Raw genomic sequence first — 25418 nt, 5'->3', positions numbered from 1 at the left:
GTGACCGGCAAACTCGGCAGCTGCCGGCCGTTTGAGGCGCGCAGGAGTGGAGGGAACCCGCGCTTGGGCACGTCCCCATCCTGTCAGTGTCAGGACGGGCGGACCACGGTAAGGTGCGGCTGCAGAAGAGAGAGAAGGGGGCCGCTCCAGAGGGGAGATAATCCCCAAAACAACCCTTTGACACCTCCCGGGGTTCCGTTTTGGGACAGCAGGTGTCCTGACTTGCGTCCTGCCCGCGCCCCCTTGCTGTCCTGGGCATTCCCTGATCTTAGGACTCCCGGGGTGTCTGGTCTCAGGAACCACTCAGGGGTTCCTGGTAAGAGCTTGAGGCAGCCAGAGGGGCTTACGGGGCGGCTGTTGGGGGAGCCTTCCGATGAGAAGCCTTCCTGCAGGAGAGGCAGAGCCACGCACCTTTTAGGAGCCAGGTCCTTTAGGTGAGTCCCAGCAATTGGCCCTCAAAGCCCATTGAGAATCCTGGTCAAAGTCAGTTTCTCCCAAGCCTGGTGCTGTCCCTTATCCCCACACCCCAGCTCAGTGTGTGCCCCCACTCTCCTGTACCCCAAAAGTGCTGCTTCTCCCAGCTTTTGGATCCTGCAGGAGTTTCCCAATCCCTGGATTGTTTCAAGTTTTGTTTTCCAAAGTCGGCCAGAATGGAGCAAGGGGAAAGAACTGGATTGGTGTCCCAGTCAGGCAACAGAGTGAGTCCAGGGGCCCCCTCTCTGTGCCAGGCCTAGGGACGGGAGTGTCTTCCTCTGAACACAGCCTTGCCGTGGAAGGTGCAGGTGCACGCTGACCAGCGGGAGTGTTGCATGGGTCTCTGCTCTGGGTTTTTCTCCCACCTCCCTGGGTTTGCTCTCCCCGTCCCCCTGCCTGGGAGCCTCCTGCCTAGCCTCCAGCCTCTAGGAGGTGGAGCTTGGCAGGAGGGGTGGTTCCCTAATGAAGTCCGCCCTCTGCCTCCCTCTGCCCTGCCAGGTGCCAGTGAGTCCCAGGCACGGAGACAGAGGGATGAGGCGGGGGGGGGGGGGGGGAGCAGCCATTGAGGTCTCCAGATTCCACCATGGAGTCCAGTGCGGAGAGATGGCCCGGGTTGCTGCCCTGACCCTCCTCCCCTCGCCCGCCACACTCCCCAGGCCTCCCTCCTACTACTTTCTCTCTGGCCCTGGGAGCTGTGCTCCTCCTGGCAATCAATACCGGGTCACATTGCACCACTCAGATGAGTTTTGTCTTCAAAATCCTGGTCTAGTGTTTCTCATGCTCAGGCTCCAGGTGATATAGCACTGTGACAGGTGCTTTGCACACCTCCAAGTCCCTGGGTCCCAGCCGAGACAGCCTCCCTCCAACACCGCAGGGGGGTGGACATTGCTCCTGCCCTGCTCTGTACCCTTGTTGCAGCCCCTCACATGAAGCCTACTCAGCAGGATCTGTCACACGAAGGAGGTCGAGCTTCCTTCATCGGCCTCACCGTTTATCTCCAGGCCCTGCTAGCTAGTGAAAAATAACCTGCTGGGGTCCTTGAGTGAGGCATCTCCCGGATCCAGGGCAACCTGGCTCCAGACACAAGAGGCCTGAGCTTGGGAAGCGCCAAGAAGGAAAACCTCGTTGCTAAAACTCGTCTGGGCTAAGAGGTTCTTTTGGACCTTTGCTCATTCTTTTGGGCATCTTTGTACACCCTAGAGCTGGCTTTCTTTGTACCCCCTAGAGCAGTTTTCTTTTTAAAAGTTTGTTTTAAATATGTATTTATTTGGGCCTGGCATGGTAGCCTAGTGGCCAAAGTCCTCACCTTGAATGCGCTGGAATCCCATATGGCCACCGGCTCTAATCTTGGTGGCTCCGTTTCCCATCCAGCTCCCTGCTTGTGGTCTGGGAAAGCAGTCAAGGACAGCCCAAAACATTGGGATCCTGCATTCATTTGGGAGATCCAGAAGAGACTCCTGGCTCCTGATTTCAGATTGGCACAGCTCTGGCCATTGCAGCCATTTGGGGAGTGAATCAGACAGATCTTCCTCTCCGTCTCTCCTCTCTGTATATCAGACTTTCCAATAAAAAATAAATAATCAATATTTTTTTAAAAAAGTATCTATTTACCTGAAAAGCAGAATTTGATAAAGAGAAGGGAAGGAGAGCTCTTCTATCCACTGATTCGCTTCCTTAATGTCTGTGATGGCTAGGACCGGCCCTGACTGACAAAGCCAGGAGCCTGGAACTTTATCCGGGGCTCCCACATGGGTGGCAGGGGCCCAGGCACTTGCTGCGCTTCCAGGCGTGTTAGCGGGGAAATTGGATGGGCAGTGAAATGGCGGGGACTTAACCCTGCAGTCACGTGGGGTGCTGGGATCACAGGCTACTGCATAATCCTGCATGTACCACCTGCTGGCCCTGGCAGTTTTCAGAGAGAGAGTGGGGAAAGGAGGAGAAAGAGAGCCTCAAACTGGGTACCCGCTGGTGCTCGCGGCCTGCAGCCCCGGGGATCACCAGAACAGCAGCCAAGGGAAGCTCAGGGGCTGCGAGCCCTCCCGTGGGAGTTCCCCAGCTTTGTCCTGCCCTTTGCTGGGCTGCCCAAGAGGCTGGCTGGTTCATGAGAGGGCCTGCTACAGCGAGAGTGAATTGTTTCTTAAAGACTAAAAAAAAAATTTATTTATTGGGAAGTTGGATATACAGAGAGGAGGAGAGACAGAGAGGAAGATCCTCCGTCTAATGATTCACTCCCCAGATTTGCCCTCCAGTTAGTTCCCTGCGAGACTCCTGTAGCGTTCAGGAACACCTGCTCACCGGCTCGAGCCTACTCTCTGGGGGCTGAAGGCCTGTGCTGAAAACCCGACTCCGACAGGCTCAGACAAGCTGCTCTTCCTCCCCACCCCACCTGCCAGCCTCCCAGCCAATAGCATTTGTCCAGGGCTGCACAAAGCTCCAGGGGCCTTTGTAATAGATGAAGTTTGTGCCTGTGATGCTGGCATCCCCTGAGTGCTGGTTTGAGTTCCAGATGTTCCATTTCTTTTTTTTTTTAAAGATTTTATTTATTTTTATTGGAAAGTCAGATATACAGAGAGGAGGAGAAACAGAGAGGAAGATCTTTCATCTGCTGATTCACTCCCCAAGTGACCGCAACGTCCGGAGCTGAGCCCATCTGAAGCCAGGAGCCTGGAGCTTCTTTCTGGGTCTCCCATGCAGGTTCAGGATCCCACGGCTCTGAGCCATCCTCTACTGCTTTCCCAGGCCATAGGCAGGGAGCTGGATGAGAAGCGGGGCCTCCAGGATTAGAACTGGTACCCATATGGCATCCTGGCGTGTGCATTGCGAGGACTTTAGCCACTAGGCCTCCATGCCGGGCCCTGGTTGAGCAATTTGTTCTGTTCTCCATCCTCTGATACGGTACCAGATGTCCTCTGCAGGCCCCAATGGACTGCCAAGTCTTCCGTGTGCCTCTGGGCATGCCATCCACTGCTCTGTATCAGCCACTCAGCAAAACAATTTTTTAAAAGCATTTGTTTTCTTTGAAAGACAGATCTGCAGAGAGAGGGAGCGAGGGAGAGGGGGATTTTTTCCATCTGCTGGTTCACTCCCTAAGTGGCTATATTAGCCAGGCCAAAGCCAGGAGGCAAGCACTCCATCCAAGTGTGCCACAGGAGAGACAGAGAACAAGCACTTGGCTGTCTCCACGGTTTTTCCAGGTGCGTTAGCAGGGAGCTACATGGGAAGCAATGTAGCCAGGACTTGAACCTGCTCTCTGATGCAGGATGCTTGTGTTACAAGAGGCATCTTAATCCACTGTGCCACAATCCCAGCCCTGCATGAACTTTGTAAAGTGCACCTGCAGGTCCATCAGTGTCCCAGGCTACACCCTCGGGAAAGTGCCATTTAGGGTGCCCAGCATAAGTCCAGCTCTGCAGAAGCCCACGGCATTGTGTCACAGATGGGTCCCATCAAGTGGCCAGCCAGGTTATGAGTGTCCGAGCAAGCACCCGGCGGTGGCGTCTGTGGCTCTGGGGAGCCGCCCTTTGCATCTGTGGCCCTGGGGACACCCTTTTGGGAGTCCCCGTCTGTGTCAGTGCGAAAACCCTTCCCTGCATTGTGCGTGGATGCTGGCCCTGGGGCTGCTCTGTCACTTCACCTTCTCAGCGTCCTGTGGGACAGAGTGGCTTGGGCAGATGCACGCAACTGCTGAAGTCTAGGGTGGTTTGGGGGGCAGTCCAGGCCACTTCCCATTTGTCCCTCACTGTGCCTTAGCTATTCCACCTGCTGAAGGACAGCCTGGCTTTGTCTGCTTCTTCAGTCATCTTCTGCTCAGTCCTGGTTGAGGGCATCTGGAGGGAAGTGAGCCCTGGGGGGCTCCCAGAGAGTGATGGGGTAGGGCTTCCAGAAGAGGCCTGGGGCTGTCAGATCTGTGTCCACGCGGCTCAGGTGCAGTGCGTGGCAGGGAGTTTACTTTGAGATCTGCTCACCACCAGTATTTCCTTCTGTCCCCCTGATGAACACCGACTTGATGGAAATGGTGACAGTTGAGGGGGAAGAGCCTTGGAGGCAAGTGGACCAGTCGTGCCAGGCTGGGCATGTCACTCAGTGCCTCTGAACATCAGATGCTTTCCAAAAAGACAGTTGTGTCACATGCCTCAGAGGGTGAACCGGGAAACTGAACAGAGTAGTGCTTGGCAGATAATTGTTGCTCAGGTGGATTTCTGTTTGAGAAACAGAGACAGAAATAGCTTCCATTCACTGGTTCCCCGGCCAGAGGCTACAATGGCTGGGGCCAGCCTGGGCCTGCACCACGAATTGGGCACTCAACCCAGGTCTCCCCACGTGGGCAACAGGGCCCCACTGCCTCGCAGGGTCTGCACTCACAGGCAGCTGTCATCAGAGTAGAGCTCAGAACGGAGCCCTGATGCTCCAGTGTGGGACATAGGCAACTTTTCAGCTTTAAAAATTTACTTAGGGACCAGTGTGATGGTTCAATTGACTTACCCTTCACCTGCAAGTGCCGGCATCCCATAGGGGCACCAATTCATGTCCCAGCTGCTCCACTTACCATCCAGCTCCCTGCTTATGACCTGGGAAATCAGTAGAGCATGGCCCAAGTGCTTGGGACCCTGCACCCACAGGGGGTACCTAGAAGAAGCTCCTGGCTCCTGGTTCAACAGATGGAAGAGCTTTCTGTCCCTTCTTTTCATATATCTGCCTTTTCAATAAAAATAAATAAATACTTTCAAAGATTTATTTATGTATTTGAAAGGCTGAGTTACAGAGAGACATACAGATATTCTACCTGCTGGTTCATTCCTCAAATGTCCACAATGACCAGAGCTGGACCAGGCTGAGCCCCAAGCCTGGAGCTTTATCTGGACTCACACGGGATGACATTGCAGGCAGAGGCTTAGCCTGATAGACCCTAACGCCACTTATACCTCAACCATTAGGCTAAACATCTGCCTGTAGATCAGGTGTCAGTGTTGCAAGAGGTTAAGCCTGTGTCACCAGCATCCCGCATGGGCTTCAGGGCCTGGCTGCTCTGCTTCTGATCCAGCTCCCTACCACTGTGCCTGGGAAGGCAGCGGAGGATAGCCCAAGGCGTTGGGCCGCTGCGCTGGTGTGGGCAACCTGGAGAAAGCTGTTGGCTTTGGCCTGGCCCAGTCCTGGCTGTTGTGGCCATTTGGGGAGTGAGTCAGCAGATGGAAGAACACTCTGCCTCTCCCTCTCTCTAACTCTGATTTCCAAAATAAACAATTTACAAAATGAATAAAACGCAGGTGCAGGAGCTGGCGTCTGATGACGTGGCTAGGATGCCCACGTCCTATCTCGGAGTGTCTGGGTTTGAGTTCTTGCTCTACTTCCGATTCAGCTTCCTGCTGATGTGTGCCCCGGGTGGCAGGAGATGACGGCTCTTGTACCTGGCTTCCTGAAACTCACACGAGACCCAGAGGGAGTCTCTCTGTTGTGTGCATCCAGGGAGTGAATCAGCACATAGACAATCTCTCCTCCCTGTCCCTAGCCACTGAGAACCCGGGACCCCGGACCCTGGTGAAGCACCCACCCTCCTCCTCTCCCAGCCGTTGCCATGGAGATCGTGTACGTGTACGTCAAGAAGCGCAGTGAGTTCGGAAAGCAATGCAACTTCTCAGACCGCCAGGCAGAGCTGAACATCGACATCCCGCCGAACCCCGAGCTGGCTGAGCAGTTCGTGGAGCGGAACCCGGTGGACACGGGCATCCAGTGCTCGGTCAGCATGTCGGAACATGAGGTGTGTCCTGCCTGGGGACACCCAGGCTGGAGAAGGTGGTGGGCTGGGTGGGGGGGCTGGGCCAGGGGGGTCAGGGGCCCAGGTATCCCAATTAGAATGGCCCCACCTTGATGCTGGAAGTAACTGCAGTGCCAGGGGTAGAGGGGACTGGGCAGCAGCCCTTCCCAACGCTGGGTATGGGAACCATGGGATGCTCTCTGAGACTCGTGGGGTCAGAGTGTGTGTGTGTGTGTGTGGAGGGGAAGCATTTGGGACAGTTGGGGAGGGAACAGCCCAGCTTGAAGACAGCAAAATGTCCCACTGGAATTTCTGGATGGGAACTGCTTTAAGAGAAGAGAATGAGGGTTTTGGTGGTCGTGCCCCAGGGGCTGATTGCACTCTGCCTGTAGGGGGCAGCAGGGAGGCCCTGCTGATGGGCTGAGAAAACAGGTTTTACCAAGGGCAGCGTGAGTGTCCCACTCACTCCCCAGCCGTGAGGGTGTGGGTACTTCTGGTGACTCGCAGCTCAAACAGATGAGCTTCTGTACTCCTGACCTAATGGCCACGGTGGGGACCAGGACAGTGGCACCTGGGCCCGGTAGCCCAGCAGAGTGAGGTCAGGCCAATCACACCACTCAAGGCTCTCCTACCGGGAGCTTGGCCCTGGCAAGACTTTAGGTTTCAAAATGAAAAGGTGACGGGGAAGGATTGCTTAACTGGAGTATCATGTCCCTGGATTTCCATCTTTATTTCAAAGGCAGATATTTTCCGTCACTGGTTCACTTCCCCCAGATGCCCACAACGGCTGGGGCTGGGCCAGGCCAGGCCCCCCTGGGAACTCCACCTTGGTCTCTTTGAGTTTGGGCAAGGATCAGGTGCTTGGGCATTCAGCTGCCGCTTGCCCGGAGCAAGGCCAGGGCATGTTAGCAGGGAGCTAAAAGGAGGAGCTGTGCTAGGGCTCCAAACCAGACACTCTGATAGGGAATAAGGAGGCCCCCAGGGACACCAGACACACACCCCAGCATGGGCGGCACCGGCCAGTTGAACAGGCAAAGCCATCCTCCCTGTCCCCAAGGTCCAGCAAGGAGCTGCTCTAGACGTTCCTAGGGAGAGAGAGGCATCCTTGCCTTCCTGTTTCTTTAGAATCTCAGGGAACAGATCCGTTAGGATCAGATCAGGTCAGATCCGGGGCTTCCTGATGTCAGCTGCAAAGCTGCCATCTCCACATGGTGGCGCTGTGCAGCTACCTGTGACCACCTGGGGCCAGGAAGCACCTGGCTGCATGGCTCCAGCACCTGAGTCCCAGCCCTGAGAGCTTGGAGCCCAGAATCCCCACCCCCTGCCCCGACCCTGGTTTGCCTTACTCCAGGGGCGCACATCTCACTGTGGCTGTCTGTCCAGGCCAACACAGAGAGGTTCGAGATGGAGACCCGGGGAGTGAACCACATCGAGGGGGGCTGGCCCAAGGATGTGAATCCCCAGGAGCTGGAGCAGACCATCCGCTTCCGGAAGAAAGTGGAGAAGGACGAGAACTACATCAACGCCATCACGCAACTGGGCTCGGTGAGGATTCCTCCAGCCGCTGTGCGCCCACCCGTGTCTGACGCTCTGTGGCTTGTGGCAGCCCCCTCGGAGCATAGCCGCTGGAGGCCAGCCCTGGGGGAGTCTGCCATCCACGGCACAGGCTCTGGGAAAAATCTGGAATGTGGGAAGTCCTGTGGGCGGCACGCAGGAGGGATCATTCATTCAGCAAGTCTGGCGGAGCACGCGGAGTTTGCCAAGCTGCACCTGCCCTGCATCCTGACTTAGGGTTCCCAGCTGACGGTCAGTCAGAGCTAGGTGAGGCACAGGGCCACTGGCAGGGGCCCAGGGGCTGCAATGATCACCGTCCGACACAGAAAAGGGTGTTGTGAGAGAATGCGAGGCCTGCCATTTTGCCCTGTAAGGAGGGGTGTGGATTTCCTGCTGTCAGGACCCCAGAAGGCTTCCTGGAGAGAGGAGGGGGCAGCTGGGCATGGGCTTGTGCTTGACGGGCATTGGGAATGGTAGAGGGGTCAGGGTCAGGGTTGGGGTCAGGGTCGGGGTTTAGAGTTAGGGTTTAGAGTTGGAGCTAGGTTTAGGTTTGGGTTAGGGTTTAGGGGTTGTGGTTTTAGTGTTAGAGTTTAGGGATTGGGGTTTTGGGTTAGGAACTGGGTTTTAGGGTTAGGAATTGGGCTTCAGGGTTTAGGGGTTGGGGTTTAGTGTCCGGATTTGGGGTTTAGGGTTAGGCATTTGGGGCTTAGGGTTAGGGTAGAGGAACTGGGTATCTACAAGGATAGGATGAAGGCAAAGGTTACCAGTTAAACAGAGCGAATAATAACTGTCTGGTGGGAGTCTGCATTTTTCTTAAGGTTGATTTTATGAGAAGCAGAGTACAGAGAGAGAATCTTCCACCTGTTCCCTTCTGCCTGACCGTGATAATCAGGGCTGAGCCGCGCCAAAGAGCTAGGGACTCTAATTGGGTCTCCTTCAATATTGACAGGAGTCTAAGCACTTGGGCCACCGTCTGCTGACATCCCAGGCCACTAGCAGGACGCTGGATCGCCAGCTGAACCCGTGTTCTGCTACGGGATCCAACGTCACAGGTGGCAGCTTCGCCCTGTGTGCCCCACGCCGGCCCTGGGCTCAGCATTTCTCAGCCTGTGTCTTCCCTGGTGGTTCTCCTACACAGGGTCTCTTTAGAATGCATTGCCTAATGACGTCCTCGCCGGTCAGCCTCCAGCGTTATGTAGTTGTTCATATGCTGTGTGTCTGCCTGTGCTTAGTGTATGAATGGTAATGCTATTTTGAAAAAAATATGTATTTATTTATTTTTATTTGAAATGCCAGTTTACAGAGAGAAGGGACAGAGGGAGAGAGAGAGAGAGACTTTTCCATCCACTGCTTCCCTCCCCAAATGGCTATGATGGTCAGAGCTCAGCCAGTCTGTTGCCAGGAGCTTCCTTGGGGTCTCCCACACAGGTGCAGGAACCCAATACTTGAGCTGTTGATTTCCCAGGCCAGATGTGGAGAAGCAGATAGGAAATGAAGCAGCTGGGACTAGAACTACTGTCCCATATGGGATGCTGGTATCTGCAGGTAGAGGATAAACCGCGAGCCATGGCACTGGCCCCTAGTGGCACTATTTTCCTCTAAAAGAACTACTAGAAATGCCCTCATTAAAACTGAGAAGGTGGCACAATGGCTCAGTGGCTAAATCCTCACCTTGCAACCACTGGGATCCCATGTGGGCACCTGTTCATGTCCCAGCAGCTCCGCTTCCCACTTCCCATCCAGCTCCCTGCCTGTGGCCTGGGACAGCCATAGAGGATGACCCAGGGCCTTGGACCCTGCACCCATGTGGGATACCTGGATGAGACTTCTGACTCCTGGCTTCAGATTGGCTCAGCTGCAACCAGTGTGGTCACTTGGGGAGTGAACTGGTCTTTCTTTCTCTCTATGAATCTGCCTTTCCAATGGAAATAAATAAATTATTTAGAAAGAAAACAAAACTGGATGGAAAGACCCCTGGACAACATCATGCCCCCTGCCACCTCCATCTGAGCCTGGCGTGTCAGCACGGACCTCCCCCTCCTGCTAAGGACCCCTCCTCTGCTGTGTGCCCCCCAGATCATGGAACACTGCATCAAACAGAACAACGCCATTGACATCTACCAGGAGTATTTTGATGATCATGAAGCCGTGGAGGTGACCGAGGAGGCCCCTTCGGCCAAGACCATCAATGTTTTCAGGTATCCCTGTAGCTGGGCAGGTGTGTGACTAGCCCCGCTGACTGGTCTTCACTGCCCTAAAGATGCCCCTAGCTCGTCCTCTCCCTGCTCTCTCCCGGGTGCCCGCTCACCTTCTTCCTGGCACTCTGGGCTTGCTTCTGGGGCGATGTCCTGTGGTTGGATACATGCGGTCAGTGGCCCATGTAGGGTGGCTTCCTTCGCTCAGTAGCAGGTGCTCCATCCCTGTCCTCACACGGCTCCCCAGCTGCTGTGGCTTGCTCTTGTCTGGCTCCTCAACTCATTCAGAAGTTCACACCGCCAAGTCCTGAGCTGAGGACTTGACAGGGAGGACGCTTAGGCCAGGAGGACGTGTGGGAGGTGATTTCTTTGGCTTTGGAAACTTTAATTTTTAAAAAAGATTTATTTATTTGTATTGAAAAGGCACACTTACCGAGAGAGAAGTAGAGAGAGCTCGCTCTTCCATCCTCTGGTTCATTTCCCATATGGGCACAATGGCCAGAGCTGATCTTGTCTGCAGTTGGGAGCCAGCAGTCTTTTCCAGGTCCCCCAAGTGGGTACAGGGGCCCAAGAGCTTAAGCCATCCCCTGCTGCTTTCCCATGTGGGATCCTGGCACATGCTACATGGGGATTTAGCTACTGGGTGTCATGTCAGGCCATGGGCATTTAAAAACACATCAATAAGATGTGGGGGGAGTATCCACTGCAATTTTTCTCCTGGACACCCTTCTCTTTGCTGCCTCCCCAAGGGACCCCCAGGAGATCAAGCGGACAGCCACGCACCTCTCCTGGCACCCCGACGGCAACAGGAAGTTGGCGGTGGCCTACTCCTGTCTGAATTTCCAGCGTGCCCCTTTTGGCATGAGCCACGAGTCTTACATCTGGGACCTGGGTGAGGAGCACCTGGTGGTGGCCAGGGCCGTGGGGGGGGGGGGTGGTGCTGCAGGGCTGGGCGTAAGCTGCAGATTCAGGGGGCATAAGCAGGAGAGAGGGAAGCAGGGAGTTGAGGAGGAGGGAGCAGGGAGGAAGCCACGCAGCCCGACCCTGTCCTGTCTGGGTTCCCCGCATGGCTGAGCAGAGCCAGATGGAAGACCAGAAACCCCTTTTGAGTCTAGATCCCCAGTGAGTCCAGGATCCTGCTTCTGAGCCCCCGAAGAACATCAGAAAGTCGCCGGCCACTTTTTGCCTCCGCACCTATGTGCCACCTCTCCTGACACCTGCCCTGCAGGTGGCCAGCAGGGGCAGTATGTCCACCTGGGAACAGGACCTTTGCCTGCAGAAGGGTTTGCTTGGAGTGCCCAGCACAGGGCAGGTGGTGGTGTCCCTCCAGCACCCCCCCCACCCCGCCGTTCCTGGCGTCGCCCCATGGTGCTAATGGTTAGGTAAGCACCTGAGACTTGAGGCTTTTCATAAGCAGCTCAGTGAGTCCCTGCAGCTGCCTTGGTCATGCAGGCCACTGCTCTCCCCAGTCCAGAAGCCCAGAGCACCCAGGGTGACACTACAAGCGGAGCCCCCGCTCCCACAAGGGACCTGCTGTTGTGTCTTGTGGTGATTTTTTTCCCCCTGTTTTATAGAAAACCCCAACAAGCCAGAAATCACGCTGAAGCCGTCTTCTCCGTTGGTCACCTTGGAGTACAATCCCAAAGATTCCCACGTGCTCATCGGCGGCTGCTACAACGGGCAGATAGGTGAGGAGCGGGGTCTCCTGCAGGCCAGCCCGGCTGGGCTGCGGTGCACCCGGTGGGGCGGGGACTGGATGCTACTGACCCCTCCCTGCAGACGCAGACTCTGTGAGTCAGGCTTGGCCGAGGGCGCCAGCGGTGGCTGCAGTGGTAATCCTTTAAGGAAGTCTAAAATGAGTGTGTGGTGAGGGTTTTAAAATAGCAGCCCTGGTCAAGGCCACGCTCCCCCAATCAGCCATCAGGGATGAAGAGAGGGACTCCCTCCCTACCGACGGATCCTGGGAAGTTCTGGGGACACCCACGTGGTGCTGGGGACAGGGACCAGGACCTGCAGGATGAGTGGTGAAGGCTCCACCCCTGCTGTGTTTTACTGACCTGTGGGGCATGCATCCGGCATACATCCAGACCGAATCATCCAAGAAGCACCCCCTGGCCCGGGGCTGTGTGGGAGTGACACGTGTCGGCTGTTGCCTGTGTCACGTCGCTCCCCAGCCCCGTGTTCCTCTGGGATCTGTTCAAGTGATGTCTGTCTCTCCAGAAAGTTTTCCAACCCAGCCAGATTTTCTCTCATGGACTGCTCCGGGAGTTGTTAGGATGGTTTTTATTTCGTAGCTTTGGCAGTTGATTGATTCGAAAGGAAATGACACAGAGAGATAGATCTACCATTCACAAGTTCACTGTCAAGTTGTCCACAAGAGATGGGGACTAACTCCAGGAGCCTGGAGCTCGGTCTGGATCTCACACACGAGTGGCAGGGACCCCCATCACCGTTACCTCCTGGGGGGCACACCAACAGGGAACTGAGGGGAGATGCAGAGCTGGGACTTGGACCCAGCACCCTGAGATGGCACGTGGGCATCCCCAAGGCCTGAACTGGGGCACCGAGCACCTGCCCCCGGCCATCTGCCTCCAGATGCTCTCGGGTGCTGTGAGCCTGGGGTTCTGTGCTGCTGGTAGTACACATTTTCTTTTTAAAAATAACCAGTGAGTCACAACAGGAATTTGTGCCTTTGTCACCAGCTTCCCATATGGGTGTAGGTTCGAGTCCCAGTTGCTCCACTTCTGATCCAGCCTCTTGTGAATGCATCTTGAAAACCAGCCACAGTTGACCTGAGTTCTGGGGCTGCTGCACCCACGTGGGAGACCCGGAGGAGGCTCCTGGCTCCTGGCTTCAACCTGGCCCAGTATTGGTCACTGTAGCCATTTGGGGAGTGAACCAGTGGATGGAGAAACTCCTTCTGTCTCTCTTCTCTAACCCCTCCTTTCAAGTACAAATAAATAAATCTTTAAAAAAAAATTCCTGTTGAGGTCAGAAGAAGCCTGCCCACGTTGGCTGTGGACATGGTGTGTCCCCAAGGCCAGGGCTCACGGGGATTAGCGGCTCTCCTCTCTGCATGTGCTGAGCCGGAAGGACTAAGACGTTTCTCAGAACCCCTGGGCAGCCAGTGAGGGGCTCCCATGGGTCTCCCTAGGCAATGACCCGGCGCTGTGATCAACCCAAACGGGCCATAGCTGCTTCGAAAGCCTGCCCTCACTTTGCATTCACTGCCCCACCAGTGGCCTCTCAGCCAGACCTTCAGTCTGGACTATGCAATTGCAAGAAGGGGCCCTGTGGCGGGCTACCCAGACACCGTGGGAGCCAACCCACATACACTACTTTGCCCCAGTGGGACAAGTTTGCTAAGAAAATGCACTTCTGGATCCAGCGCGGTAGCCTACTGGCTAAAATCCTCCCCTTGCACGTGCCGGGATCCCATATGAACGCCAGTCTATGTCTTGGCAGCCCTGTTTCCCATCCAGCTCCCTGCATGTGGCCTGGGAACGCAGTTGAGGATGGCCCAAAGCCTTGGCACTCTACAGCTGTGTGGGAGACCTGGAGGAAGCTCCAGACTCCTGGTTTTGGATCAGCTCGGCTTTGGCCATTGCCCCCACTTGGGGAGTGAATCAGCAGATGGAAGATCTTCCTGTCTGTCTCTCCTCTTCTCTGTATATCTGACTTTCCAATAATAAGTTCATTAGTAAATAAATCTTTAAGAAAAAAAATGCACTTCCTCCCACCCCTACATATTCCCTGCTGCAGTAGACGCAGCAGGGTCTGCCCCTGTGGGTTTCCCGGCCTGTCTCCCCAGTTCTGTTGTCAGCATCAGCCCCAGAGTGAGGCATGCAACACCTGGGCTCCCGGGATGTCTGCAGCTGGCACTCCGGGAGTCTCTCTCCAGAGGCTTGGTGGGGGTGGATGGGCTCTTAGTGTGCACCTCGCCTTGGCTCCAGAGAGCCACACACCTGCCCTACCTTGGCAAAGCAGCGTCCCTCGCCCTGCCCCAGGAGCTTACACATGTGTCCCGGGTCACTCCTGCCTCGTCTGCTTCTCTCGCCAGCCTGCTGGGACACCCGGAAGGGTAGTCTGGTGGCCGAGCTGTCCACCATTGAGTTCAGCCACCGAGACCCCGTGTATGGCACCATCTGGCTGCAGTCAAAGACAGGAACGGAGTGCTTCTCAGCGTCCACGGACGGGCAGGTACCACATGGCCGGTCCCGGGGTGGGCACAGCCGCTGCTCCCTGGGCCCAGCAGAGTCATCCAGGGTTTGTGGCCTTTCACGCTTCTAGTTGAATTGGCTGGTGAGACATATAGGCACCTGTGCCAAATCCCAGGGGAGGTGGAAAGGGAGACGACATTAGCAGGGAGCTGCATTGGAAATGCAGCAGCTGGGACATGCATGTGGGATGCCGGCATCGCAGGTGGTAGTTTAACATCAGCCTCCCAGTGCCTGTCTGTCTCCAGCTTCCCGGCCCTCCTGGTGGGTGTCCGCTGTCTGCCTACCCTCTGAGATGGTCTTGCATCTCCAAGCAGAAGCCTGTCCCTCTTTCTTGTTCCTCCCTTTTAAAAAAGGATTTATTGGGCCCGGCAGCGTGGCCTAGCAGCTAAAGCCCTCACCTTGAACATGCCAGGATCCTATATGGGCGCCGGTTCTAATCCCGGCAGCTCCTCTTCCCATCCAGCTCCCTGCTTGTGGCCTGGGAGGGCAGTCGAGGATGGCCCAGTTCTTTGGGACCCTGCATCTGCGTGGGAGACCTGGAAGAGGTTCCTGGTTCCCGGCTTCAGATCGGCACAGCACCGGCCGTTGTGGCTCACTTGGGGAGCAAATCATCGGACGGAAGATCTTCCTCTCTGTCTCTCCTCCTCTCTGTATATCTGACTTTGTAATAAAAATAAATAAATCTTTAAAAAAAGGATTTATTTATTGTTTTTATTGGAAAGGCAGACCAGATACCAAGAGAGAAGCAGAGATGAAGATCTTTCATTCATTGGTTCACTCCCCCAAGTGACCGTAATGGCCAGAGTTCAGCTGATCCGAAACCAGGAGCCAGGAACTTCTTCCAGGTCTCCCATGCAGATGCAGGGTCCCAAGGCTTTGGGTTGTCCTCAGTTGCTTTCCCAGGCCACAAGCAGGGAGTTGGATGATAAGTGGAGCAGCCGGGACACAAACCGGCTGGGGTATGCAAGGCGAGGATTTAGCTATTGAGCCATCACGCGGGGTCCCTTGCTCCTTCTTGCATCGCTTTAGCACCTGCTGGAGCCGGTATGGTACTTCAGGAGGCTCTGCCCCCTGCCTATGAAGACCGGTGTGGTGTGGGTGGGCTGTGATTTCTTTAAGTGGCTTTTAATATTCTGTTGTTACCTAAAAGGGTATAACCGGGAGAATGTGCCTGGATAACTTCACATCGGCAGGTGCATCTACAGCTTACGTTCCCGGTGATAGGATGGCCGGACATGTACGTTTTTCAGTAGTTTTAGTTATTTGAATGGCAGAACAGCAGAACAGGAAAGGAGGGAGACACAATCTTGTATCTGCTGGCTCGTTCGTGCGGGTTGGCCCAGCCAAAGCCAGGACCCAGGGTCTCCATCTTCTGCTGCCTTCTCTCCATAGCAGAGCAGCCAAGCACTGGATACCAGTGTTGCAAGCAGCTTAACCCACTCAGCCACAGTTCTTGTCCCCTCTGTGTGACCCACGGGGGGGGGGCAGGACCAGGAAGTCTCCAAGTGGCCACCTCTCCCCCCTCCCCAGGTCATGTGGTGGGACATCCGCAAGATCAGCGAGCCCACCGAGGTGGTGATCATGGACATCAGCAGGAAGGAGCAGCTGGAGAACGCCCTGGGGGCCATCTCCCTGGAGTTCGAGTCTACTTTGGTGAGTGTCCCTGGCTGGCCCTCCCCTGACTTCCATGACCCAGCCAGCCAGCCAGCCAGCATCCACCTACGTGGTCTTTACAACCACCGTCCAGCAGGGGGTAGCAGGCTTCTTAATGTAGGAGGCACTTCTCATCCCAAGTGGCCACTTAGGCAGTGGCCAGGCTGAACAGCAGGCACACGTGGAATGGGGTGGGAGGTGGAGCCCTGCTCAGGTACAACATGGGCCTGGACAACACGGCCTGGACCCTGGGAAGGGATAGGGTCCCTTCCCTTCCCCTGGGGATGCTGCTGGCTGGACAGGGAGCTGAGGTCAGAGAAGGACGTTCAGTATCTGAGAAGGAACAAGGGAGAATCAAGTTGGGCAGTGATCCAAATGTGTCCTAGGAGGGAAGCTTCTAGAAGCAGCCAAAGAAGCCTCCTCTATAACAAGGAAGCAGGTGTGTCTGGGCCTGGGCTGTGCTTGGCTTGTGTCCCCCTGAGGCCTGTCTTCCTGAATAGGGACCAGTTTGCCATCATCCTGGGAAAATTGGGGCAGGGAGACCACGGCCTGCCACCTGCCTGGTGGGGCATGAATGCTGGTGGGGTGAGGTGGACGGTAACTTAGCTGACCCTACCCCTGGCCCAGGAGTCTGGGCAGTGGGGAAGTAGGGGGACATTAAGGCCTCATTGTTTCCTGCCAGAGGGGAATGGGTTGGGTGTGTGTGTAGAAGGGGAGGTTTTGGGGGATTTGGGCTGGAGGCTTTTCTAGGTTCACAAATCACTCACCAGGGTCTCCCAACCCCCTACTTCACAGCGGGCATCATGGTCCTGGGAAGACATAAGAGACCCAGGTGGACCTAGCTCTGTGTCCCCCCTAGAGCTAGAGTTTTCGTGTGGGGGGCAGATGACAAATAAATCAGTAAAATACACAGCAGTGTCCCCCAGTCCCGGTATGCACACGCCAGGACCTCTCCCCGACGCCCAGGTGTGCCTGAAGCAGCCACGGAGAGCACTGAGCATCACACATTGGTCTCCTGCATGCACACACTGCTGGGCTAAAGGGCGATTTGTCAGTGAGCCCCAGGGAGGAACAAACAGCCACGGGTGTAATTAAACCGAACAGCTGCGGTTGTAAAGCTCCGTGGGTGTGATTGCCGCGGGGGACCAGCCTCTCCCATCCTGTGATGCTGATAGGAGACCACGCGGTGCCCATGTGATAAAGGGTGATCAGCGGGACGGGGTGCGTGTGAGATGCACATCGGGCCACCCTGGCGGTCACTGGAACACAAGTCCGGGGATTCCCCAAGGCCATCCTGTTATCCAGGGCGGTTCCCCAGCAACTAGCAGGCAGGCGGGGCATGCAGCGTGGATGCGGAGGAAGGGGTCTCATTTCACCACCTGGAGCAGTGCACATCTGATCACATAGGGATCGCATGGTTCTTCAGATTTCTACTGAATGTTCCAGGCCCCCTGAGGACCGTGGCTAATAGCAGCTGTGGTGGGCAAAACTCCAGGTGAGGGTGGGCCAGGAGCTTGGAACTCCATCTGGGTTTCCCATGTGGATGCAGGAGCCCAAGGTCTTGAGCCTTTCTCCACTGCTTTCCCAGGCCATTAGCAGAGAGCTGGCTAGGGAAGTAGAGAGGCTGAGACTTGAACCAGTGACTGAATGGGATGCTGACATCTCAACGGGTGACTTAACCTGTGTGCCACAGCATGGGGCCAGGGTGGTGGGTTCTGGCACATACCAAAGGGCATGTTGTGCTGTTCAGGAGGCTATGCCGGGGTTCGTGTACCCATCCATGTATGGGTACTTGGCTTCCTGGCCTCCCCAGTGGGATGTCCAGGTCCCTCCAGCTCCCCCTGGTGGTTGAAGGAAAGATATACCTCCCTCACTCTTTTTAAATAAATGAACATATAGGGGTTGGCCCCAGTTTGGGGAGGAAGAAGAGAGCAGGCCTAGGTGATTTCTAGAGGTTTTGTGGTTGTGTCTTTAGGAATTTTTTTGGTAAAAGGAAGCTACATAATAAAATTGATATTTTAAAATTAAGATTTGTTTATTTATTTGAAAAAATGTCAGAGATGGAGAGAGCTATTCTGCTGGTTGATTCACTCTCCATATGGCTGCAGGTGCCAGGCTAAAGCCAGGAGCCAGCAGCTTCTTCTGGGTCTCCCAGGGGGGTGCAGGGACCCCAGCACTTGGCTTATCCGCTGCGGCTTTCCCGGTCACATTGGCAAGGAGCTGGGTCAGAAGCGGAACATTCGGGAGTTGAACTGGTGTCCATATGGGATGCCAGTGTCATGGTTGGCAGTTTCATGTGCTGTGCCACAACACTGTGCCCACAATTTGTTTAGATTAAGAGCCCAGGTGGATCACCCACAAGGCACTTTCCCACCCGATGTGTCTCTTTCTGTTCATCTCACCTGTTTCCTCCACCTGGGGCAGTGCGGACATGGCACCACGGCTGCTGTGCCCTAGGGTCGCGTTCCATGGAGGGCTCCAGGGTGGGCTGGAGATGAAGAGTGGGGGATAGGGAAAGCATGGTGGTGCTCGGAGCCATCAGGGAGCACTGGGTCAGGAGTCAAGATTCTGGCCTTTGTCCACGCAACGCACAAGGACACACGGTACCTGCCAGGGGGCCAGGTTGTGGCCACTGAGCCAAGTAAGACAAGCCTGGTACCCTTGAGGGGACCCCCAGACTTGTAGCAGAAGGGGGACAAATTGTAGGGCAAATTCCCCAGGGATACTTGACCCAGACATTGCCATGGCCAGTGTCACTGTCGTGCCAGAGGAGGCTCTGGCTGCCTTTCCAGCAACTTGAACCTCACAGCATCCCTCTGTGGGCCTGGTTCACCCTATCTGTAACCCAGTGATGGGACTGTCGGGGGCAAATGTTAAGGGGCCAGCAGATGATGTCACCAAACCTAAGTCCTTCATCAGATCCCCCAAAAGGGCGGTGGTGGATCTGAAGAGGCCACGGGAGAATGGGGACAGCTCCCCAGAAGAGCTGGGCCACAGACTGAGTAGAGGCTTGACTCAGAGTCCTTGCTGTACCCGCTGGCCCCCAGGGCAGGCTGCTGGCCCCACGGCCAAGCCTTGAGCAGATGCCTCATGGTGCCTTCCACTCCTGCCCACACCCCACCCCTCCACAGCCAACCAAGTTCATGGTGGGCACCGAACAGGGCATCGTCATCTCCTGTAACCGCAAGGCCAAGACCACAGCCGAGAAGATTGTGTGCACCTTCGGGGGCCACCATGGCCCCATCTACGCCCTGCAGAGGAACCCCTTCTACCCCAAGAACTTTCTCACCGTAGGCGACTGGACGGCACGCATCTGGTCAGAGGACAGCCGGGAGTCGTCCATCATGTGGACCAAGTGAGACGGGAGCCTGGGGCAGCACAGGGGGGCTGGAGGGGACCCCAGCCCAGAGCCTCGGCGTGTCCATCTGTAATGGGGAAGAGAGGCCCAAGCTTGCAGGAGAAGGGCTTTGTCCATGGGTGAAAGTTTGATTCCCATCCCTGGCTGCCTTCAAGTCTCGGAAGAAAAGCCTTTTCCAAAACTTGCTTGTTTATTGTTATTTATTTGAGCGACAGAGTGTTGAGTAGGGAAGGGTAAGAGGTCTTCCATCAACTGGTTCACTCCCCAAATGTCTGCATCCATCAGGGCTAGGGGCCAGGCTGCAGCCCAGAGCTAGGTGCTCAATCTGGGTCTCCCATGTGGGTGGCAGGGCCCAGGCACTCGGGCCGGAACCTGCTTCCTGCCAGAGTGAGCCTTAGCAGGCACCTGGGATTGGCAGTGGGATGGGGACAGGGATCTGGATGGGAGGTGGGTGTTGGCATAGGGGGTCTCGGCCACTGCGCCCAACACTGCACATCCCAGACCTTCTCAGGGATCCTGGGATCCTGCCCCTCTCAGAGGGCGGAGGGCAGGGTTGGGGGGGGGCTGAACAGAGCCCTCACTTTCAGCCTTCGAGAGGAAGCCTGGGTCCTAGAGCCCTCCTGTCTCCTGCACTCTCCTCCTGTATTAGGAGGAAACAGGCTTAATAACAAGAACGTAGGCCAATTCAATGAGAACCTCAGGGTGGGCGTTCGGCATGCACTTAGGGCCCTGCATGGACTGCACATCCTGTAACGGAGTGCCCGGTTCTGCTCTGGGCTCTGCTTCCCCCTCAGGTGCCTCTGGCAGGCAGCAGTTCACGGCTCAAGTCCTTGGTCCCTGCAGGAGGCTGGGAGTGAGTGGTGCCAGGCCCCTGGCCACAGCTGGGCAGGCACTTGGGGACTGCAGCAGTGCCCGGGAGACCTTTTTCTTGTCTCTGTCTTCCAAATGAAATGAAAATAAAATAATAGAAGCTGTTTCCAGGAAAAAAAAAATAGTTTAAATTTATTTTTAAGCATTTGTTCATTTTATTTGAAAGGCAGATTTAGAGAGAGAGAGGAGAGGTATCTTCCGTCTCTTGGTTAACTATCATCTCCCTAGTGGCTGTCATGGCTGTAGCCGAACCAGGCGAAGCCAGGAGCCAGAAGCTTCTTCCATGTCTCCCTCATGGGCACAGGGACCCGAGCACTTGGGCCATCTTCCTCTGCTTTCTCAGCTGTATTAGCAGGGATCTGGATGGGAAATGGAGTAGCCAGAACTCAAATCAGCACTCCTGTGGCATGCTGGCACAGCGAGCAGCTGCCTACACTGCATGCCACAGTACTCCCCTCCAATTGCACAATTTTAAAAAGTATGTCTCACGTGATATTTAGGATAGTCTCGTGAGTGCCTATGACGTGTGGTAGATATCCAGATGGCTTGGTTTGTCATGGTCGTTTCGCCCACCGTGATTCACTTAGTTACAAAGGAGGCTGGGAAATGTAGTCACTGAGGTGGCCACCAGGACCCCAGCTCCCTCGCCCCATATCAGGGAGCTGCCCACGACTTCCTTCCTCTGGCCAGGTTCTGACCCGGCGATGTTCACCTGCTGCTTGGTGTTCACTGTGGAGAAATACCAGGGCCAGCCCGCAGGACGGACCATGCTGAGAGCCCTTCAAAGCACAGCCTGTGGTGGGAAGGGAGGCAGGCATTGTGGTATAGTGGACGAAGCTGCCAGCCACCTGCAGTGCCAGCATACCATATGGGCACCAGTTCAAGTCCTAGCTGTTCTACTTGTGGTCCAGCTCCTGCTAAGGCATCTGGGAGAGCAATGGAAAGATGGCTGGAGTGCTTGAGCCCCTTCACTTATCTGGGAGACCCAGCTGAAGTACTAGGCTCCTGGGGCTGGCTTGTGGCACAATGGTTTAGACCAAAGTCCTTGGGCCCTTGCCCATCGTCTGGGAGACCTGGATGGAGCTGCTGGGCTGCTGGCTTGAGCCCAGCCCTGCCATGCAGCCATTTTGGTCATTTTGGGGGTGAACCAGCAGACAGAAGACCTCTGCCTCTTCCTCTCTGTAACTCTCCTTTTCAAAATAATTCTCTTCCTTTTCTTCCTCTTGTCCTCCTCCTCCTCCTGTTTTAAGAGCCATCTTTGAGTGGGTGACTGAGGTGGGCCCAGCTAGAAATCAGACACACGGAAGAATTTCCTGCCCAAGCAAGACCCTGACACCCAGGAGCCCAGGAGGTTCAGCAGCCTCTCCATCCCACCCCGACCCCAAGCACAGTGACCTCTGACCTGTGACCCCTGGCCCTTTCCAGGTACCATATGGCCTATCTCACAGATGGTGCCTGGAGCCCCACGCGGCCGGCGGTTTTCTTTACCACCAAGATGGATGGGACCCTGGACATCTGGGACTTTGTGTTTAAGCACTGCGACCCGGCCCTCAGCCTGAAGGTTACATGCACACGCTGCCCCTGCCCCCGCCCCCGCCCCTGCCCCTGCCCCCGCCCCTGCCCCTGCCCCCACCCCTGCCCCCACCCCTGCCCCAGTCCATCCAGACCCTCAGCGAGCTGCAGGCCTGTGGTGGGTGTGAGTGCAGGGTGCAGTAGTCAGGTGTGGCCTTGGGTCAGGAGCCCTCCAGGCAATGCCCATGCTTGCCAGCTGTGGCTGTCGCTTCAGGAACATGAGGGTACATGTGGCTAGGCAGGGTCTGCTGGGGCAGGTTGCTTAAAAGAGAAAAGGAGGGACAAGTGCCTGGCCTGGGCTTCCCCAGCATATCCCTGCAGGGTCCCTGGGGAGTTCTAGGAGTTGCCCCTTCGAGCCTGAACTCTTGTCAGGGGAGCCAGCAGTCTTCAGAGGTCAGTGGGAGCCGGGGATGGGGCAGCATCCCCCGGGGTGTGTGGGAACCTGGCCAAAGGGCAAAGCCCACAGCTCTTGCCTCCTGACGCCTCGGACAGGTGTGTGACGAGGCCCTCTTCTGCCTCCGGGTGCAAGATACGGGGGGCCTCGTGGCCTGCGGCTCCCAGCTGGGGACCACCACACTGCTGGAGGTGTCCAGCGGGCTCTCCACCCTGCGGAGGAACGAGAAGAACATTGCGTCTTCTGTGAGAGCCGGGTGCCCGGGGCGGGGAGGGAGGGGCGTGTGCCCGGGGCGGGGAGGGAGGGGCGTGTGCCCGGGGCGGGGAGGGAGGGGCGGGTGCCCGGGGCGGGGAGGGAGGGGCGGGTGCCCGGGGCGGGGAGGGAGGGGCGGGTGCCCGGGGCGGGGAGGGAGGGGCGTGTGCCCGGGGCGGGGAGGGAGGGGCGTGTGCCCGGGGCGGGGAGGGAGGGGCGGGTGCCCGGGGCGGGGAGGGAGGGGCGGGTGCCCGGGGCGGGGAGGGAGGGGCGGGTGCCCGGGGCGGGGAGGGAGGGGCGTGTGCGGGCAGGAGAACCCGAGAAATCTCCAAGTCCCTTCCCTCCTGTCCTCCACCAAGCGGGCAGCATGGTGTCCAGGGCGGGCCCAATGGATGGACATTAGTTGTGCGTGCACCTGCCCACGCTGAACCTCTGCATAGTTCAGGAGCCCTTGGGCTTTGATTTAAAGTGGTGTTTGCCTTGCTGTTTGTTTGCTTCCCGACCATCCGCTTTCTGGTATGAGAACTATCCGCTGGAGTTTAGTGGAATGCCAAGAGAAGACATGGTATGGTGGTGCTGCAGGTTAAGCTATTGCTGCCACTCTGGGGCCTGGCTGCTTCCGTTTTCAGCTCAGTTGCTTGCTGCATTAGTGTCTGGGAAGGCAACAGGCGATGGCCCCAAGCGACCTGGGCACCCGGTCATGCCTGTGGGAGACCAGGCTGGAGTTCCAGGTTCCCGAGCCTGCCCCAACCCTGGCTGTTGTGGGAGTGAGCCAAGGATGGAAGATCTCTGCTTGACTCTCTCTCTTTGTTCTGCTTTTCAAATAGATAAAACATCTTTGAAAAATAATGATGCCAACGAAATGACAAGTGGAAAGGGATTGCCCCAGGGGAAGGATCTGAGATTTCAACGGCAGTTTAAAAACTTAATGGAAAATAGAATTTTAAAACATTTTGGTGTCAGGGATTTGTGAAATCCATGCATGAGAGTCTTTCAACACATTTATTTGACATATTTAAAAGGCAGAGCAATGTGGGGAAAAGAAAGATCTTTCATTTGTGGATTTGCTACCCAAATAGCAGTAACAGCCAGGGCTAGATCAGGCTGAAGCCAGAATCTCCATCCGGGTCCCCCAAGTCAGTGGCAGGGGCCCAAGCACGTTGGCCACCCTGTACACCCTGCACTCCCCTAGCAGGTGCCTTAGTAGGAAGCTGGATCAGAAGTGGACAGCTGGGCATCGAACTGGCATCCATATGGGCTGCTGGAGTTTCAGATGGCAACTTAACCCCGCTATGCCATGATGCCAACCCCTCAGACCCCTTTGCTTGGCCCTAACCCAGTGGACACTGCTAGGAGTAGAGCAAGCACAATGCAGTGGAAGGCAGCTTGGTCTCAGAGCTGGAGTTGCCGTCTGAAGTGCCCCCCTCCCACCAACCTCCCTGCCCCTGTGTACCCCAGATATTTGAGCGTGAGACCCGGCGGGAGAAGATCCTGGAGGCCCGGCACCGAGAGATGCGGCTGAAGGAGAAGGGCAAGGCAGAGGGCAGGGACGAAGACCAGAATTACGATGAGCTGGCCATCGACCTGGACCAGCTGGTCTCCAAGGCTGAGGAGGAGTTCTTCGAAATCATCCATGCCGAGATGAAGAAGAAGGAGGCAGAGGCCATGCAGAAAAAGTCCAAAATTGTAGGGACCTCAGCAGGGGCATGGGTGGGCTGAAGGCCAGGTGGGAGCCAGGGTGCCCAGCTTCTGCCTGCTGGCTGAGCCTTCCTGGCTGCACCTGACTATCCACATGAACTTGAAGCATCCCCTGTCCCCACCCACCCTGGCAGGTGCATCTTGCAGATGCACTGGTGACCCAACCAATGAGCTCCTGGGCTTAAGGAGCTGCAGGGGAGAATGAGGTCTGAGGCCCACGGAGGAAAGGGATGTGCCGTGTGCCATATGCATGTGGCACTAGGAGTTACCTTACCTAGGAGTGGTTGCCCGAGTGTGACTTGTGAGTGGCTCATCGCTTGATGGTCCCAGCTCTGGAAAGCACTTCTGTTGCATGACTGGCCTGGGTTTAGCACTCCCTTGCTTGGTACCCTAGTTCGCAAATGGCAAATGAGGAGGTTGACCTTGTCCTCTGGGTCACGGCCTTTAGTGGGGCACAGATAAGGAGCCAAGGGGGAGAGGTCAGCCAAGCAAGGAGGAAGCCAAGCACCTGGAGGCCATGACCAGTTCCACCTGTGACCTCCTCCCTCCTCTGCCCTGCCCCCTAAGGAAGGGGTGAGGCATCACTGTACGGAGCCTCATGCTCTCCATGTACACCAGTGGATAGTGCAGCTGCCACGCGCCTGCCTGGTGCTGTCATCCTGAAATGCTCTCTGTGTGACACTCAGGACAATCACAGAGAAGACATTGGGCCTCAGGGGGGTCCCGAGTCTGTAAGACCCTGCCCACCCTTTGCACCTGCTGGCTCCACGCATCCTCCAGGCCACACTGGCCCCACACGCTCCAGGGCCCTCAGCAGTCAGCTGCTTTGGATGGCCAAGGCCTGATTCTCACCGGCATTTCTGCTGTCTGTCCACAGCAAGAGCAAGTACCCACACTGGAGTCCGAGGAGTATCTTGTGGGAGACGGCATGGAAGAGGAAGAAGGGGAGGAAGAGGAACAGACCGACGCCTAGGAGGTCGGCCCTTGCTTGGAGTGTTATTCCCACTGTTCTTTCCTTCCCTGTCTGCTGGTGTGACCGTGGCTGGAGGTGTAGGAGCTGAGCCTCCCCCTAGAGGGCGACATGAAGGTGGGGAGGCAGCAGGCTGACCACTCCACTCCTACAGAGTGGCTCAGGGGAGCCAAGGCCAGGTGGGAGCGAAGGGGCAAGGTTTGTCCCCGCAAGGGCTGTCCACTGTCTCTGAGCACCCCTGAGGCTGTGCCCACCTTAGGGTCCACACAACCTTCGAACCCAGCCCTTCACCATCTCCTGCCTCCACAAGCCTCCACTGGGCCTGCCCCGACCCTGGGAAGAGTGGCAGGAGGCAGAGCGAGTTTCTCCATCTAACCTGTCGACCCTTCTCAGCCACCTACACGCCAGGAGAGACATCTGGCCGCTTTCTGAGCAAGTTCCCCGGACTGTGCTCAC

General features: G+C 56.4%; 1 protein-coding gene across 3 annotated transcripts; it reads left to right on the top strand.

The window, feature by feature from the left end:
• DNAI2 (dynein axonemal intermediate chain 2) lies at positions 1 to 25418 on the top strand. Of its 3 annotated transcripts, none has more exons than XM_058675809.1 (13): positions 1 to 108; positions 6039 to 6229; positions 7610 to 7771; positions 9857 to 9978; positions 10725 to 10867; positions 11550 to 11663; positions 14036 to 14175; positions 15726 to 15848; positions 18980 to 19203; positions 21502 to 21637; positions 22141 to 22287; positions 23753 to 23980; positions 24870 to 25418. In XM_058675809.1, the coding sequence occupies exons 2-13, from the start codon at positions 6047 to 6049 to the stop codon at positions 24963 to 24965; spliced, it is 1818 nt and encodes a 605-aa protein (XP_058531792.1). In that variant the 5' UTR covers positions 1 to 108; positions 6039 to 6046; the 3' UTR covers positions 24966 to 25418. The 3 variants fall into 3 exon arrangements, with proteins under 3 accessions (XP_058531792.1, XP_058531793.1, XP_058531791.1); XM_058675810.1 differs by lacking the exon at positions 1 to 108 and adding an exon at positions 412 to 698; XM_058675808.1 differs by lacking the exon at positions 1 to 108 and adding an exon at positions 412 to 698 and having other exon boundaries at positions 6036 to 6229.

Source organism: Ochotona princeps, chromosome 17 (genome assembly GCF_030435755.1).
Source record: "Ochotona princeps isolate mOchPri1 chromosome 17, mOchPri1.hap1, whole genome shotgun sequence".
Lineage (NCBI taxonomy): Eukaryota > Metazoa > Chordata > Mammalia > Lagomorpha > Ochotonidae > Ochotona > Ochotona princeps.
Note: the sequence above shows the minus strand (reverse complement) of the source record. Positions and strands in the feature narration are given on the sequence as shown.

What these genes read in the sequence shown, in the direction of transcription:
- DNAI2 (XM_058675809.1), top strand. Translation starts at nt 6,047, where the DNA reads ATGGAGATCGTGTACGTGTACGTCAAGAAGCGCAGTGAGTTCGGAAAG. An exon ending in TCGTCCATCATGTGGACCAA is followed by an intron (nt 19,204 to 21,501) that starts GTGAGACGGGAG and finishes GGCCCTTTCCAG; the next exon opens with GTACCATATGGCCTATCTCA. An exon ending in TGCAGAAAAAGTCCAAAATT is followed by an intron (nt 23,981 to 24,869) that starts GTAGGGACCTCA and finishes GTCTGTCCACAG; the next exon opens with CAAGAGCAAGTACCCACACT.